Source organism: Nyctereutes procyonoides, unplaced genomic scaffold, assembly GCF_905146905.1.
Source record: "Nyctereutes procyonoides isolate TBG_1078 unplaced genomic scaffold, NYPRO_anot_genome, whole genome shotgun sequence".
Classification (NCBI taxonomy): Eukaryota; Metazoa; Chordata; class Mammalia; order Carnivora; family Canidae; genus Nyctereutes; species Nyctereutes procyonoides.
In genome coordinates this window covers 25,881,650-25,894,879 of record NW_026575024.1, presented here as the reverse complement: position 1 = coordinate 25,894,879, position 13,230 = coordinate 25,881,650, and the positions used below count along the sequence as shown (strand labels likewise).

The window sequence follows — 13,230 nt, the reverse complement described above, 5'->3', positions numbered from 1 at the left end:
TGTTTACTTGGCTTTTCCTATATGCCAGGCAGGTTCCTATCTCCTGATATTTGCCCTTGCAATTCCCTCTGCTAGGGACACTCTTCCTCAAATCTGCACGTGGCCTTCGTATCATTCCAGCCTCTCCTTGAATCTTGCCTCGGAAAGGAACCCTGTCTACCCTATTTCAAGTGGAGTTGCTCTTCACTGGCACCCTTCTACTGCTGTATTTTTCTGCAATGCATTTTTAACCATCCAACTTCATGTTATGTATTTATTGTTGATTTTTCCACTAGAATATCAGTTTTACGAGAATAAGGACTTGGCCTGTTTTGCCCATTGTTGTGTCCCAAGCCATATTTTATTTACTGTTTTAAAGATTTATTTATTCATGAGAGACACAGAGAGAGAGAAGCAGAGACACAGGCAGAGGGAGAAGCAGGCTCCATGCAGAAGCCCGATGTGGGACTCAATCCCGAGACCGACGATCACGACTGGAGCCAAAGGCAGACACTTAACTGCTGAGCCACTCAGGCATCCCCCCAAAGCCATGTATTTTTTTACTTTTATTTTTAAAAATATTTTATTTATTTATTAATGAGACACACACACACACACACACACACACACAGAGAGAGAGAGAGAGAGAGAGAGAGAGAGAGAGAGAGAGAGAGAGGCAGGGACACAGGCAGAGGGAGAAGCAGGCTCCACGCAGGGAGCCCGATGTGGGACTCGATCCTGGGTCTCCAGGATCACACCCTGGGCTGAAGGCGGCGCTAAACCCCTGAGCCACCCGGGCTACCCCCAAAGCCGTATTTTAAAAATATATTTACATCATGCTAGGCTTCAAGCCCTTAATTTATTAATCTTCCCTTCTTTTTATTGAGATATAACTGGGATGCCTGGGTGGCTTAGCAGTTGAGCGTCTGCCTTCGGCTCAGGGTGTGATCCCAGGTCCAGAGATCGAGTCCCATATTGGGCTCCCTGTGAGGAGCCGCTTCTCCCTCTGTCTCACTCTCTGTGTCTCTCATGAATAAATAAATAAAATCTTAAAAAAAAAAAAGATATAATTGACATACGGATGCCTGGGTAGCTCAGTTGGTTGGGCAGCTCAGGTCATGATCTCCAGGTCCTGGGATTGAGCCCTCTGGCTCTATACTCAGTGGGGCATTGGTTTCAGATCCTCTCTGGCCCTCTGCCCCTCCCCCGCTTATGAGCACCCATAACATTGTGTAAGTTTAAGGTGTACAATATGTTGATTTGATACATTTATAACTTTTTTTTTAAGATTTAATTTATTTATTCATGAGAATACACAGAGAGGAGAGAGAGGAGAGAGGCAGAGACACGGGCAGAGGGAGAAGGAGGCTCCATGTAGGAAGCCGGACATGGGATTTGATCTTGGGTCTCCAGAATCAGGCCCCGGGCTGTAGGCAGCGCTAAACCCGCTGAGCCACCAGGGCTGCCCTGATACATTTATATCTGACAATTGATTGACACTGTAGCACTAGCTAATACGTCTATCACATGACATAATTATCATTTCTTTCTGTGTTAGAACCTTTAAGATCTAAGCTCTTAGCAATTCTGAAGTTTATATATACTGCATTGTTAACTATAGCTCTTCTTTTTCAGCTTTCTGTTTTGGTGATTCCTTTGTCCTAAGTACAAGATAGGCCTGAAGCCTTGACTTCAGACAGAAAGAGAACTGTAAATCCAGGGCTGGAGTCCCTAGAATATGCCACTTAGGGAAATTTGAGGATGTCCTTCTTTAAACACGGATAAGCATCTGACAAGGTTTATAAAGTCCTTGAGCGCTAACTCTCACTGAACAGTTGCCTTAGGCAAACCCTTATTGCCATCAAATAGTATGGGGAACAACACAAAGGTGTATGTCCAGGGTGAGGGTTTCACTTTTGCCAGAAAACAGTTGGAAAATTAGCATATTGTTTTTCTAGCCAAAAAATCTTATCTTCTAGCCAAAGCTTCATCAGTGTTTTTTTTTTTTTTCTCATCAGTGTTATAAGGGAAACCCAAGGAACATAACTAAGCATTGGTTAAAACTCCAGGAAAAGAAAGCAGGTGGTTGAGAGGGTAAGCCACATTCAGTCAGCGATCACTGACCCTGAAGGCTGCCCTGCTGGATCCACTCCTCTGAGGCTCATGGAAAGATAGAAGTCACAGTCACTGGGCGTGCATTTACTGAGGACCTGCTAGATGCCAGCACAATGCTTGATGCTGGGAAACATCAATGAACACACGGACAATGTCTGCCCTCGTGAGGCTTACATTCTATTCGAGAAGCAAAAGACCACACCAAGCAGGTAACGAGGAAGGGAGCCATATGGAGAATGACTGAAAAGCTCCACAGAGAGAAGAGAGTGGGGTGAGGCTGGGAATCCTAGGGAACTCAGTTCAACAGCTGATTAAATACCATTTGTGACTACTGTTCAGTTCTGATTACTCTGTTTTTGCCCAGCCAGAAAGAACTTCTTTGGGAGAGGAGAAGGGGAGTTAGCAGCTTTTCTTAAAGGACAATCAGTTACTGAGGACCTACAGGGGCCAGATATCTTGTTAAGTATTAAAATAAAACCAGGCTTTCAGCCATTAGAAATGACAAATACCCACCATTTGCTTCAACGTGGATGGAACTGGAGGGTATTATGCTGAGTGAAGTAAGTCAATCGGAGAAGGACAAACAGTGTATGTTCTCATTCATTTGGGGAATATAAATAATAGTGAAAGGGAATATAAGGGAAGGGAGAAGAAACGTGTGGGAAATATCAGAAAGGGAGACAGAATATAAAGACTCCTAACTCTGGGAAACGAACTAGGGGTGTTGGAAGGGGAGGAGAGCGGGGGGTGGGGGTGAATGGGTGACGGGCACTGAGGGGGGCACTTGACGGGATGAGCACTGGGTGTTATTCTGTATGCTGGTAAATTGAACACCAATAAAAAATAAATTTATTATAAAAAATAAATAAATAAATACATACATACATACATACATAAAACCAGGCTTAAATAGTAGTCCTACAGTCAAGTTATCTGCAATCTAGGAGTTATCTGTATCTAGAAAACAATCATAGTATTAGCAGCAGTGTACTGCTCATTGAAGTATTTCACATTCAATCTTTCTCTATTCTTATAATGATGTATGAACTCCTGTTCAGTAACTTGGCTCCAAGATCTCAAAGCTGTTAAGTAGCCATGGTGACAAGTATGCAAACAAGGGCCATCCAGCAACCAAATGCAATGTGAGGGCCCTCCCTGGATCCTGATGAGAGCAACCAGCTATAGACAAAGAAAATGCATGAGACAATGGGGACATGTGAACACTGCATATTTTAATTTTAGATATGATAATGGCATTGTGGTTTGATAAGGGGAAAAAGGGCCTTTATCTTTGAGAGATAATGACTAGGTATTCAGAAATGAAATGAATGACCTCTGAGATTTGCTTTAAAATAATCCAGTTTGGGAAGCCTGGGTGGCTCAGCAGTTGAGCATCTGCCTTGGCTCAGGGCGTGATCCCAGGATCCTGGGATCGAGTCCACATTGGGCTCCTCGCAAGGAGCCTGCCTTCTCCCTCTGCCTGTGTTTCTGCCTCTCTCTCTGTCTCTCTCATGAATAAATAAATAAAATATTAAAAAATAAATAAATAAAATTAAATAATCCAGTTTGGACACCAGTGAAAAGTGGGAGAGGTATAGATGAAACAATCTGGCTATGGGTTAACAAATGAAGTCAGGTGTTTTTAAGAATTACATACTAAATAGTGAAAGAAAAACATTAAAAAACAAAAACAAGTTACTGGGCTCTATGCCAACCAAGAGAGGTACTGGTCCCAGCTTTTCCACTGTAAGATCCTAAGCAAGTCACTTCCCTCTCTAGGGCTCTGTCTCTTTATCGGTAAGACAAAGATTAGACTAGGTCAGAACTTACAAAAAGCTTTTACCTGATCCTCTCCCTGAAAAAGGAGGAGGAGGTGGGGAAAAAGGAGGGGGAAGAGGAGGAGAAGGAGGACAAGGAAGAAGAGAAGGAGAAGGGTTTCATGGTTAACTGTTTCTCAGATATTAGATAAGCAGGTCTTTACTGCGGCACTTTACAGAGCCTGAGATATGCTAATGAGTATGTCTCTCCAAGATTCCAAAGCTGGGGAGAGAGAAGGGGCAGTATTTCCTGCTTCTGGTTGACCACAGAAGCCTTTCCTGGATAAAAACACCAATTTGAGGACAATTGATCTGAAGGGACGAGGCTCCTCCAGCTCTAACAAACTGTACTTCTACAAGGAGGTCTTCTGGCAAGGCAGGTCCAGGATGAGGGACAAGGAAGTGGGTGAGGACCTGGAGGTCTTTACATTTCAGATGAGATTGGGAAAGGCTTGAGTGCCACACTGAGGATTATGGACCTCACCATGCAGAGTAAATAGTTATGAAGTGCATCATGATGCTAGCTGTGCTGTAGAAGTGTACTCCAGGCCAGGCGGTAACCAGGGATGGAATAGTAAAGGTGGAGGGGCACCTGGGTGCCTCAGCGGTTAAGCATCTGCCTTTTTGGCTCAGGGCCTGATCCTGGGATCTTGGGATCAAGTCCCACATCAGGCTCCCTGCAGGAGTCTACTTCTCCCTCTGCCTCTCTTGTTCTGTCTCTCATGAATAAATAAATAAAATCTTTTTTTTTAAAAAAAAAAGGAGAGTAAAGGTGGAGATAGTACTGCCACAATTAGGCAGGAAGGACTAAGAACTTGTTCTGGGCTGAGGAAAAGAACAAGTGACTTATGAGCTATACCCTCAGATGCTTAGTCCTCATAATCTGAGAAGGCACTTGACTACAACTAACTGAACTATCAATACATAAAACTAAAGTTTAGCCAATACTGTACTAAGTACTTTGTATATATTAACTTATTCATTCCTAAAGCCACAACCATACTGCTCTTACAATTCTGTTTTTCAGATAAGAAACTGAGGCTAATTCTTTTTTTTTAAGATTTTATTTATTTATTCATTAGAGACAGAGAAAGAGAGAGAGAGAGAGAGAGAGAGAGCGAGCAACACAGGCAGAGGGAGAAGCAGGCTCCATGCAGGAAGTCCGACGTGGGACTCGATCCCAGGTCCTCAGGATCACACCCCGAGCCCAAGGCAGATGCTCAACCGCTGAGCCACCCAGGCGTCCCACTGAGGCTAATTCTGATTTGTCCAAGGCTGAAGAGCTACAAAGGTGATGTGACTAACACTCAAATCCATGTGAGCCTGCAAAGCCCACCTCTTAAATGGTATGCTATGAGTTCCTCCTCAGGGTTCTCTGCACCTATAGAAAATGATCTGCTATAAACAATGACAATCAATCCTGCCTGAAAAATATATACCCAACGTCCCCTGGGAGGGTCACAGGATCTTCCAAGTTCCGTTCAACTCATGCAGCATGTACTAAGCATCTGCTTTATGTCATTACTTAACTTGTAACCTTGGCTCAGGAAAGAAGTATAAGATCCTCCCTTGACTTCAAAGAACAAGCTCTCTGTTAAAGCCACAAAAGAGACACATGTAAAACAGCATGAACAATAGCAAACTGTAAACCATTACAGGCCAAAATGATAACTGTAGATAAAAACCATCTCTTGGGAGCTGAGAGGAAGGGAGGTCACTGCAGATTGAAGTGATTTAGGAAGGCTTTCTGAAAGATAGCACAGGGGTCCAAGTGTCCTGGCTGGGGAGGACTGAGGCATTTTGACAGGATTGAGGGGGGTGGAGAGCAGAGCTAGGGAAGACAGGAAAGAAGGGAGGCAGGGGTACCGGGAGACAGAAGCCACCTAGAAAATCGGTGCTCATAACAGCTATTGGGTAGACAGGTCTTCCCCCACTGACAAACCCATCTCCACAGGTGTTAAGCTAGAGAATGAGAGAGAAGACTCTGGATCTACAGTCCGGGCACCTAGCCTACAGAAATGCTCACAGCGGGAGCACACAGTGTCCCAAGGATGTCCACTGCGGCACTGTTTCCAAGAGTGAAAGGTTACGAGTAAGACGTACAACAACAGGAAACAGATGACTAACTGAAGAGACATCCAGTCCATGGCCCATTACAGCCCTTAGAAGAATGAAGTTGCTGTGGAGAAATCTCCACAACGTACCATGTGTGAAAAAATACAAGCCACAAGAGCACTTTTATGGTTTACTGCCATTTATGAAAAACAGAACTACATGAACGTCTATGTGCATATCTGCCAGCGTATGCGAAAATACAAAAGGACATACACCAAAAGTAAACTGTGATGGTGTCTGGAGACAAGAGTGGCATGAGGGTAGAAGGGGATGTTTCACTTCTGGCTCTCCAATAGCTCTGTACTGTTGTAGCTTTGCAATGAGTATTTATTCCCGTGTTACAAAGACTGCACATTCTCTTCCAGCCTTTGGTTTACAAGCTTTTAACCCTCCATGAGGGTAACAAATGCAAGAATTACCTAAACAGAGGGTGAGAAAATTTCACAGTTAGAAACCTCGGGATGTTCTGATGCAAGCCCCCAGAACATCAAGAGCATAGCCACTCAAAGGAAAGGACCTGCATTAAGATGTGGGAAGGCACCCAACAGGAACAAACAAATTAAGCCCCCAACTTTCAGTGCACCACTGGCTGAGAGCTTGGGAAAATCAGCCCACTGCTAATTTGTATATGTGCAAACCACACTACTCAGCAAGTGACAAACCCACATCTACCTAACTTAGGACCATGAATTTTTGACCACCATGATCTTACCCTGTAAAAACAGACCATAGTGCATTATACTAATCTCTAACCACTGGGCAATTTGTTTCAGATTTTTCTATGTCATCAAAATAGTGCTATAATGGATATCCCTATAGCTAAGCCTTTGTGCTCACCTTCCTCCTGGCTAGAAACTTTTCCTGATTACTCTAGGCAAATTACTTCCTGAAACTATCTACAGTGAAAGACTTTTTAAAATTTCAATCCATTGTGGACTGATATTTTTATAAAATACGATGAAAAAGTTTTAAAAACTACATACAAAATATAAGCCCCAAATGGTCAAAATGGTAAATTTTACATTATGTATACTTTACCACATTAAAAAATATATATATATAAGCCCATGGGGTGCCTGGCTGGCTCAGTCGGTAGAACATGAAACTCCTGATTTCAGGGTTGTGAGTTTGAGCCACACATTGGGTGCAGAGATTACTTAAAAATAAAATCTTAAAAAAAAAAAATACAGGGACACCTGGGTGGTTCAGTGGTTGAATGTCTGCCTGTGGCTCAGGTCTTGATCCCAGGGTCCTGGGATTGAGTCCTCCACCAGGCTTCACAGGAAGCCTATTTCTCCCTCTGCCTATGTCTCTGCCTTTCTCTGTGTGTCTCTCTTGAATAAATAAAATCTTAAAAAAAAAAAAAAAACAAGCCCCATTAAAAAAAAAATCAGTGGATTCAAAAGATTTTGCCAAATTGCTATAAAAGCTTCTAAATGCTTATTCTTGATTTCTGTAATTACCATGCAGATGACCAGATAGCAGTTTGGGAACTGAAGCTGGGATGCAGACTGTACTTTGAGCTGCACCCCTATTACATTCTACTGCAGTTATCTGTGTACCTGGCTTCCCTCCCTAGACTGAGTGTCCTGCCCACGTCTGGTCTGGTTTTCTACTGAATGTGCTGGCTCAGTGCCCAGAGTATGCTTGCTGACTCTGTGGACTGGAAGAATTCAAGTAACATCTCTGGCCTCAACTGCTAAGAGAGGCTACTCACCATTTGGAACCAGAAGGAGGCTTTTCACGATGCTTCTGAGGGGGCCAAGACTGATCTGGTTGGTGGTGGCAAACTCAGAGAGCTGAGCCAGAAACCTTTCCACCTGCAGAGAGGGAACAAACCAGGCCTTCAGTTCCTTAGCATCTCAGGGCTGTAGACCCACACTCAGGAACTCTCCTTATCATAAGGTACTTTACCTCTTTTGGCGCAGTTAGGAAGTGGAAAAGCACTTCTGTCAAGGCCGAGAACTGCTGTGAAGAGAACAACACAGAATATCAGTAAAATTCTATTCCTGGGTCAGTGTTCCCACATCCCATCCAACTATAGACCCTTAAGAGAGAACACACAGGCATGGATACCTGTTTGATCATCTTAAGGTTCAAATATTCACAGCACCTACTACTCAGTGTCAATATATCAGTATCACCATATTGTCTGAAAAACTCATATATTTTATTGGAACACATATGTGGGGGATACATATTGAGACATTGCGAGTATATATATATATCTGAAGGGTCCAAGTACACACACACACAGCCTGAAAGGAAAATCCCTGGAAGATTAATAGTAGTTGCTTTTTTCTTTTTTGTTTATATATCCACATATTTATTATTTAAATTTAAGTCAACCCAAATATGTGATTTCTTTTTTTCTGCCCCACATAAATGTTAACATATTATATATAAACTTTTTCTCTACCTTGTCTTTTTTTTTTACGATTTTATTTATTGGGCACCTGGGTGGCTCAGCAGTTGAGCATCTGACTTTGGCTAAGGTCATGATCCCAGGGTCCCGGGATCGAGCCTTGCATCAGGCTTCCCCTCGAGAAGCCTCCTTCTCCCTCTGCCTATGTCTCTGCCTCTCTCTCCATGTCTCTCCATGTCCCAGGATTATGCCCTGGGCTGAAGGCAGGTGCTAAACTGCTGAGCCACCTAGGGATCCCCAGATTTTTATTTTCTTCTATCTATATTTTCTGGGTTTCTCTCCTACAATAAAATCTTATTATGTATATGACAAAACAGTAAAGTTTACACTTTATTATCCACTGTTCAAGAACAATCTCTTGGGCAGCCCAGTGGTGCAGCGGTTTGGCGCTGCCTTCAGCCTGGGCTGATCCTGGAGACCCGGGATCGAGTCCCATGCTGGGCTCCCTGCATGGAGCTGCTTCTCCCTCTGCCTGTGTCTCTGCCTCTCTCTGTGTCTATGAATAAATAAATAAAATCTTAAAAGAAAAAAAAGAACAATCTCTTATTTTTAAAATTTTTATTTTTTTTAAGTTTTAATTTTTTTTAAGTAATAAAATGATTCTTCCTGCCGGCCCCCCTCAATATCAGTTGGAGGTGTCCACAGGTGGTTACTGCTAACACCTTTGTGGCCTTTCCAGAATTGTATTTGAATTTACTTTCTTTTAAATACAAACAAGATGATAGTGAACCTACACCCTTGGGGCTTGAGCTCACAACCTTGAAATCAAGAGTAGCAGGCTCCTCTGCCAAGCCAGCCAGGAACCCCCTACCCAATTCTTTTAACAACTGTACAGCATTCAGTTGTATTGACTTAGTGTAATTCGGCTCCCTAGAGATACATTAGCATGTGTGCGTGCTTTGTTGTTATTCTAAATAATACTGCAATGAATATCCTTCCACATATCTCTTTGTGACATGTATGTCTATAACATACATTTCTAAAATGTATCTTAGGTCAGGGGCGCCTGGGTGGCTCAGTGTATTAAGCATCTGCCTTCAGTTCAGGTCAGGATCAGAGGGTCCTGGGAATAAACCCAGCAGGGAGCCTGCTTCTCCTTCTCCCTCTCCCTCTTCCTCTGGTTGTGCATGGTCACTCTCTCTCTAATAAATACATAAAATCTTTTTTTAAAAATGTATCTTAGGTCAAATAATATATGCATTTTAAATTCTGAGAAAATGTTGCCAAACTGCCTTGCAAAGAAATTGCATGGATTTATACTCCCACCTGCCAATGGCATAGAGGTATCTACTTTCTCAAAAGTTCATGGATATTCCCTGGAAACATTTTAACCGAGGTTGATCCAGGGGTTGTCTTTCTGCAGTACTCATGATATTAGGTGTCATAAGATATTGGGTATCAGCCTTGCATAATTGCTGATTCTATATAGTAAAAACAAGAAAAGTGAGGGACTAGTTTCAGACTGCATCCTCAAACTGAGCTTTCTTTTACTTCATTTCTTTTTTTCCCCCTGAAATCTGCAGACCGTCAGATCTTTGGCTAAGTGTATTTCCTATGTCACCCTGGGTCCTTTCAGAAATGGAGCAGCTAAGGAGGCTTCCAGTGGCTTTTCCATTTTCAAGCCTCAGCCTAGCATTCAGGCTCAATCTCCCTGTGAGGCCTCATCCCCCTATGTCTCCTCTTAAGAGGGGCCTCAACTTAATCTGGTCTGCAGGCCATGATGAGCCCCATCCCTATCTCCTTTTCCTTTTTTTTTTTTTTTTAATATGTGGGAGATCCTGGGACCACAGGATCACACCCTGAGCTGAAGGCAGATGCTCGACGACTGAGCCACCCAGGCGTCACTATCTCCACTTTTCCAACCCACCCTTTATCCTTCAAAGCCCTGCTGCCAAGACTCCATTACCCTCCCAACAAGAAAGTGACCTACCCAGATTCTTAACTTCTGAGGCTCCCTCTTGGAACCTTGCCTGAGGGCACTTAGAATTTTAAATCTTGATAAGAAACAGGACTCGTCTTAGCAGAGAAGGTTCCTTGTACGCCTTTGTATGGTCACAGAGACCTGGTTATTGTCATGTGTGCAGTTAAGTATTTGTTGAATAAATCTTCCCTTAACACCTTCCCCATTCTTCGCCTTTGTATCTGGATAGCTGTCTTTCCCTGGAATGCTCACCTGCCCGTCATCATCCATGAAACCAAAATCTTAACTATGCTCACCAATAAATATTTGGAAAGATGTTCAAGATCATTCCAGATGAGAAATGCAAATCAGCAAAATAAGGAAATACCACTTTTTAACTTATCAGATCTTCAAAAAAAAAGTTTGATGATACCAATGCTGGTGAAAGTACCAGGAAACAGACATGCTTACACTGTTGATGAGAGGATAAATTGGAGCAACCTTTCCAGATGGCAATTCGATAGTCCTATCTAATTTTTTAAATGCTCATATCTCCTGACCTAGTAATTCCATTGCAGGAAGTATACCCTTCAGATACGTTCCAAAAAGTAAACCAGACATATTTACACAAAGCATTGTTCATAAAAACAAAAACTGAAAGCAACTTAAGTGTCTATTAATATAGGGCTGGTTAATAAATTATGGTAAATCCATTTCAAGTAATACCATGCAATCCCTTCTGTGTAAAAAAAAAAATTCTAGGGGGATCCCTGGGTGGCTCAGCGGTTTAATGCCTGCCTTCGGGCCACGGCATGATCCTGGAGTCCTGGAATCAAGTCCCACATTAGTCTCCCTGCATGGAGCCTGCTTCTCCCTCTGCCTGTGTCTCTGCCTCTCTCTCTGTGTGTGTCTCTCATGAATAAATAAATAAATCTTTAAAAAAAAAAGAAAAGAAAAGAAAAAAAAAAGGGGACCCCTGGGTGTCTCAACAGTTTAGTGCCTGCCTTCAGCCCAGGGTGTGATCCTGGAGTCCCGGGATCAAGTCCCACTTCAGGCTCCCTGTGGACAGTCTGCTTCTCTGTCTGCCTGTGTCTCTCTCTCTCTGTGTCTCTCATGAACAAATAAATAAAATCTTTTAAAAAAATAAAATAAAATAAAATAAAAAAGAAAGCACTCAATGGACTGAGCCACATAGGCACCCTTTTATTTACTTTTTAAAGATGATATTTTCAAGTAATCTCTACACCCAATGTGGAACTCGAACTCATGACCTCAAAGTCCAGCGTTGCAGCTAGGCGCCTCTCTTTTTGATTTTTATTTATTTTATTTTATTTATTTTTAATTTATTCATGATAGACACACACACACACACAGAGAAAGAGACATAGAGACACAGGCAGAAGCAGACTCCATGCAGGGAGCCTGACGTGGGACTTGATCCTGGGACTCCAGGATCAGGCCCTGGGCTGAAGGCAGGCGCTAAACCGCTGAGCCACCAGGGTTGCCCTCTTTTTGATTTTTAAATGAGACTACTAGAAAATGTAGAATAACACGTGTGACTTGCAGTTTATTTATTTCTCTGTGACAAAGGGGCTTTCAGAATATGTCAGTTAGTGAGAAAACAGTAAGTTGTGGGGGATGCTGAGATGAAGGAGAAGGACCCCACCTCCTGGGAAGTCACAACCCAGTGGGGAGAATCAGCTGCACCTTTACCATGGTGGTGAGAAGTGTCATTTTAACCTATTTATTCTGGCTGCCTTGGGTGCTCTGAAAAGGGCATCCTAACCAGCACAGGGGCAGGAAGTTGGCAGGCTGGCATTTGCTGCTGGAATGAACAAAAAACGGCTTTGCCAGCAGCTCCCCTACTATCAAGGGGTGTGTGTGCGGAGGGGGGCCCAACACTGTGAAGGGTACATGGCTTGCTTTTTGGAGGGCTACCAGATACTCCCCTTAATTAGGGAGCAGGGGTGTGGCCCGGGGCTCGGGCCCCCACAGCCCCCCCCCCCGCCCCGGCCTGGCCACCCTGGGTCACCCGCCCCCACTGGATGCCAAGACCCCCCGCAGCCCCCCCGCAGCCCCCCGCAGCCCCCCCGCAGCCCCCTGCTGAACATCTCCGGCCCGGCCTGGCCCACCGAATCCCACAGCCCCCAAACTCCCACTAGTGCTCAGTTCCCCCAAACTCCCTTCCGCCCAGGCGAGACTCCTCCCAGTTCGTCTGCTAAGGCACCTCAATTTCTCCGGGTTCCAGGACTAGCCCTTAGTCCCGCCGCTGAGCCCCCCACGCGCCCCGCAGCCCCCGAGCCCCTCGGCCCGTCCCCACCGCCCGCGCGCCCCGCCGCGGGCCCCACGCCCCTCGGCCCTCGGCCCAGTCCCTCCCTCGGCCCGCGCCCCCCGCGCCCCCCGCGCCCTGAGCCCTCGGGGCCCACCTGCGCGCCCAGCTGGTTCAGCTGCTGCATGTCGCCGCCCACGGCCTCGGGCACGGGGTCCTGCGTGCAGTGCAGGCGGCCCATGGCGTCCGCGCGGCCCGCAGCGCCCGCCGCCCGCCTCCCCGCCGCCCGCCTGCCGCCGCCTCGCCGCGCTTCCGCAGCCGCACTTTCGCCACGGGCCGCCGCCGCCGCCGCCGCCGCGCTCCTCCCCCCGCCAGCCCGGGGGCGGGGCGGGGCGCCCTCGCGGAGTCGCGGACGCGCGCGGACCCCCGGCGGGGGGGGGGGCGCCCTCGCAGCGCCGCGGAGGCGCGTGCCGCTGCCACCGCTGGAGAGCCCGGAGGAGCCCAGCTGCCCAACGTGGGATTCCCTAGGGGATCCCCTCTGGGTGACCCCACAACACCGGGCGTGGCCTCCCTGAGCCTCAGTTTCGCTCTCTGTAAAATGATCCCGGGG

The 13,230-nt window shown here is 45.4% G+C and overlaps 1 protein-coding gene across 3 annotated transcripts in view; it reads right to left on the bottom strand.

Moving 5' to 3' along the window:
• The window catches only part of COMMD7 (COMM domain containing 7), a 69,343-nt gene extending 56,437 nt beyond the window's left edge, over nt 1-12,906 (bottom strand). For 2 of the 3 annotated variants that reach the window (XR_008661559.1, XM_055303228.1), the window contains exons 1-3: nt 12,778-12,906; nt 7,941-7,994; nt 7,744-7,846 (exon numbers count right to left, since the gene is read on the bottom strand). Coding sequence is in view for 2 of the 3 variants with exons in the window: in XM_055303228.1 (XP_055159203.1) it covers nt 7,744-7,846; nt 7,941-7,994; nt 12,778-12,861 (241 nt within the window). In the remaining variant the exon portion in view is untranslated. The remainder of the gene's footprint in view (nt 1-7,743; nt 7,847-7,940; nt 7,995-12,777) is intronic. The other variant, XM_055303236.1, reaches the window with a different exon arrangement.
• Between the last annotated feature and the right edge of the window lie 324 nt (nt 12,907-13,230).